Here is a 5,154-nt window from a genome sequence, read left to right on the forward strand (position 1 = left end):
TAAAACTACATTATGGAAAAATCCATTCCGTTATGAAAAACCTCGTTTAATAAAACTTTGTTCAACAAAACACTGTTTAACCCGTTGAAGAAAGTAATCACAGTGAAATGAAATTTAGATTTTAAAGAATTCACCATTGTATGTTTAAGATATTAAGGATTTAAGGCTTTAGACGGATGATTTCGTGAAAATTGTTAAATCATTCAAACACTAACAAGCAATCACATCATGAAGGAAGAGCGAGAGCGAGACCAATATCTTGAGGAGGCAATTCCCATAATCTAGTATGGCGATCAACATAGGCTCATTTGAGGGGTTTTTTTTTAAAAAAAAAAAAAAAAAGAAAAGAAAAAGAGGTCATTTAGCATTTTGATCCAATTTTCCAACGAAAAAAACGTTTTTATTTATTTATTTTTTAAAAACCTGCTTTCGTTTCAATGACGCTCTCTCGGACTTCGGCGCTTTCCTTTCTCCTGCTCCTTAAACCCTTCATCTCACTGTGCATCTCCATTTTGTTGGCGCCAATCCGAATCTCTGTTCTTATTTCATTTGTTTCTCACACATGAATTCCCTTCATCGCATTCGAATTCTCTCTTTAACGAATGAAAATCGAATTCTTCAACTGCTTCAGCAAATCAAACAAACCCATTTCGGTTCTTCCTTCCATGGTAGAACCTTCTCAAGCAGATCTTCTTCCCCTTCCTCCGGAGCCGGCAAGTTTGGCAATGGCGACGATGAATGGAATGATACTTGGGAATCTGCTTGGCTTCCTGAAGACCTTTCGCCGAGGAACAAAGCGCCATGGGAGAACGATGTGAACTTCCCTTCTGGAAACCCTACAATTGTGTTTCCATCGGACGTGGATGCAGAAACCAAAGCGTTCGTTGAGGACATGAATGAGAATTGGGACGAGAGGCGAAAGGCATCTCAAACGCAGAAACAAGGATTGAATCAGCAAGAGAAGGAAGGTGTTGGTGATGGCGGCGGCGGCGGGTCGCTTTATAGCTTGGAAAACATAAAGAAGGATTATAGATTGAAGAAACAGAGGATTCATGCTAATTTGTGGATGAAGGAGATTGAGAAGCAAGAGGAGGCTAGGTTGGGGGATTCCATTGCTGGCAGTGGGGATGACATTGAAAGATTGATGGATAGCTGCTCTGAGTGAGTCTTCTTTCTCTCTTGTTAGTGCAAATGGTTAAAGCCTGATGTTTGTGGTTTTTCTCTGCTGATCATATTATCTAGTATAGATGTTTGTTAATTGGATTAAGGAAGTAGGGTTTGGAATGTTGCAAGATACCTGAATTCAAGTATTTTTTTTAATGGAAAACCAAACTCTTATTGAGAAATATGAAAGAAAATATGAGATTATACGAAATAGCACTAGCCCCATGAAAAGAGTCCCAACACTAACTAAAAAGGGACACCAATCTAAAAGAATAAGACCCATCAGACAATAACAAAAACATGGTCGATGCCCACGAGGTAAATTAGGTATTAAATCCAACATTCCTATTATGAAAATGGCAAGCAAAGAAAACAGAAAACGTACAGTGTAGAGAAATCGACATAGAGATTTAAGTGGTCCATTAATAGCGTGTTAGCTACTTCCATCAACAAAGGGAAAGAGTAGTTTGTTATTAGAGAGAAAATATCGTATTACAAATTCAGAAGCGTGCCAATAGAGTTCAAAAGTTTATGTAGCACACTTCTCTAAATCTTAGGGTCAAAATCGTAAATAACATAAATATGAATACAACTTAGGGTCTGTTTGGCTTGACTTGAGAAAAAAGTGTTTTAAAAAATTTCATTTTTATTTAAACACTTTGGACAAAAATGGTTGAAAATATCCTTCAAAAGCTATTTTGAGTAGTTGTCAAACCCTCTAATTTTTTGTAAAATGACTTATTTTTTAAATTAACCACTTGAAAATGCATTTCAAACACACCCTTATATTCGATGTGTCAGATAATAGATTCAAGATATTCCAACAAATATTTAGACCTAAAAGATACTTAACAATTTAGAACCCTTGTCATCAAGAATTGACTTGGGTACCCTTAGCCAGCTAGAGATTAATGGTTTGGTCAAGAGCATAATTTAAGGAGTGGCCACTCAAAACCTGTTCATATAAAAAAGAAACACAATAAGGAAAATATGTCTGCAAGGTACTGCCTTGCTACCTTTTTTTTTTTTTTCCTTTTTTGTTCTTCTGTGCAAGCACAACAAATCTAAAGTGCTATGCTATGGTTGTAGGATTTTTGAGTCTGTCAATGATGATTTAAACCGTTCAAAAGTTCCAAGTTCTTCAGAGTTCAGAAATAAACCTGATGGATGGGAAACAGTATCCAAAGGTCATGATGGAAATGTATGGGAGATGACACAAAGAGAAGAAGACATTCTTCTTCAGGAGTTTGATCGTCGAATTGCATACAACAAATTTCAGGTGCATTAATGTTTCCTCGTTTTGCTATGTTACCACGTTTCTCTAAACAGATATATTTCTTCGGATAAGAGACAGAACATGACATTAGAAAGATGAAATATACAAGGGAAGAGTACATCTAAAACATCAAAGGAATTTAAAAGAAAATTTGAGTAATCACACAAAGGAAACAAAGAATTCTAAGTGGAAGAGAAACAATATAAGATGTTAGTCAACTTGGCATAGCTCAGTTGGTTAAGACATATACCATTGACCAAGAGTCAAATTCCCCACCCTCACACATTGTTGAGCTCAATATGTATGTGTATGCGTGTATATGAAACATCCCATAACTCGGTTGAAGACCATTCTTTTCTAAGCTGAATTACATTGCTTGAAATGCATATAATCACAAGTCTCTATGGCTTCTCGTATAATTACTAAAATATCTCATTTATTTACTGGTACAATAAATAATCGCTTGTGTTATCATGCCAACTAAATCCAGAGGTGTAGTATGCATATAGCATGGAATTCAGAACTTAAACTTTTCTTTCTGGTTGTAGCTGTCAAATTCAGACTAAGTTCACTGAGAACGCATTAAAAAACTTCTAAACAAGAAAAATCATAATAGTTTTCTTCCATAGAGGGTCATTGGAAAACACTAGTCCTGTTATTGATGAGTCGATTATAGTTTTCTTCCATAGAGGGGCATGGAAAAATCATGATAGTTTTCTTCCATGAGTTTTCTACGTTTTGATTAATCATTAGTTGATACTTTGATGTTACAATTTTAACTCTCTTTAATCAAGTATATCATCATTTCATTCAATTGGAGTTCACCATGCCCCTTTATGTTTTCCCTCTTCACTGTTGCTTATACAAATTTTATCTGGCATGAGATTCCACTGATATTTGGACTTATTTCTCTGGATTTTCTTTTCATTTTATGAAACTCTCTCTCTTTAGCGTACCCGTTACCGAGTTGCTCGGTTTCATGTGCAGATTGCTAGTTTCATCAAGACCCATATATTTAGTCGTCGGAGACCAATCGATGGGTGGAAATACATGATAGAGGAATTTGGGCCAAACGCCAAGAAAGGGAAAGGTAGTGTTTCAAGATTGCCTAGTCTTTCTGATTCTTCCACCCAACCCTTCAAGGAGGAAAAAGTTGCAGCCTCCCCTTCTCTCACACCCTTGAAGAGGATTTAACTCTTTGAAAGCTACTTCTTGGACCATCTGTGACTTAAAAAAGCTTGCAACCATTAGAAAAGCCATCTCATGCTCTCCAAGTATAATGTTATGTTGGTCATGTTGATGTTTGTAAGTAGTGATTCTAATCTGAGTATTCTTGCCTGATATATCATGAAGCAAAATGAGAGTCTTGCACTTGTTTCTAGGGGTGCCTATTGAGGGCCGAAAAACTGAAACGACCAACTGAAACCGATTGAACTGAAGTTGGTGGGTTGGTTTGGCACCAACGACATTTGTTCCTTGCATTTTAAAAACTGACTGTTTGGTCGGTCGGCTACACCGATATGCAAGAAACTTGACCAATCGACCGACTTCTATGGTTTTTAAAAAAATATAATTATAGAAATAAGATTATCTTTAAGTTCTCTCGCACAATGCAGTCCGATTCCCCATCAATCTGTTCTGCCGCCACTGTCGCTCGACTCCATTCGTTTCACGCAACCCAACTTTGAATAATAATAATAATAATAAAAATAAAGATATTATTGAATGACAAAATAGAAATTTGCTTGGTAATTATTTTAGATGAAAATTTTATATTATTAAAATTGATTTTGAATGATTAAAAATATTTTATAAGTAATTTTAAAATTAATAAAAATGAATTTACTCTTGAAAATCTCTGTACGATCTTTCTAAATGGAATAAATGCCAGCATTTTGAGATTTGTATCTAAGTTAATTTAAGGTGAATAAACTATGTGCTCACATTTCAGTTTTCACTTTTCTTTTCGAAAGCTATAGGTTTGATATTTAACTACCATAGGTTAGTTTAATAATTAATAGTCAATTTAAGGATATGTTTGATTTAATTTTTTCAGGTTTAATTTTAAAAATAAATTATTTTTTTAAAAAAATTTAAATATTTGACAACCATTCAAAATAGATTTTGAAACAATTTTTAAGTATTTTAAATAAAAATGATTTGATAGTTTAAATAAAATTATTTTTTTCAAAAAGCATTTTCTCCGATCAATCCAAACATGCTCTAAGTCTTAAAGAGCTTAAAAGAAATGAGTGTTAAAACTTAATATCTTGAATTTTCTTTGTAACAATTTTCAATAGGGTAGGTGAGATTAGTTGAGATAAATGCAAGTAAGAAGGTAAAGATGGTTTAATCATTTATCTATGTTTAAGTTGATAAAACTCTAGAGAACAATTACATAGATGCAGTAAGACGAGAAATATCGACAAAATATGGTGGACTAAAGACCAATGAGAACTTTATTGGTTTTAGAGTGAAGATGGAGAGAATCAAACCTTCGATCTCTTGAATAATGACTTATACTTTCTCGAGCTGCTAACCACAGTTTGAAAGCATATGAAAGTCAAACACCACCAAATTCAATAGCTAACCTTGCGTTACTTCTATTTTTCTACCTTTATTAGTGACTGAAAAAAGAAACTAACAAATAACCTTAAAAAAACTGTAGTATTAGATGGGGATTGCTTGACATTCATCCCAATGAAGCAAAACCA

At 34.3% G+C, this 5,154-nt stretch overlaps 1 protein-coding gene across 1 annotated transcript; it reads left to right on the plus strand.

The window, feature by feature from the left end:
* The first annotated feature begins 389 nt into the window (after positions 1 to 389).
* On the plus strand, positions 390 to 4,048 carry LOC120070660 (mucin-like protein). The gene is made up of 3 exons (XM_039022494.2): positions 390 to 1,161; positions 2,254 to 2,443; positions 3,428 to 4,048. Exons 1-3 carry the CDS (start codon positions 563 to 565, stop codon positions 3,632 to 3,634), a joined length of 996 nt encoding a protein of 331 aa, XP_038878422.2. The 5' UTR covers positions 390 to 562; the 3' UTR covers positions 3,635 to 4,048.
* The last annotated feature ends 1,106 nt before the right edge of the window (positions 4,049 to 5,154 follow it).

Source organism: Benincasa hispida, chromosome 2 (assembly GCF_027475165.1).
Source record: "Benincasa hispida cultivar pf3 chromosome 2, pf3_genome.v1.1, whole genome shotgun sequence".
NCBI lineage: Eukaryota > Viridiplantae > Streptophyta > Magnoliopsida > Cucurbitales > Cucurbitaceae > Benincasa > Benincasa hispida.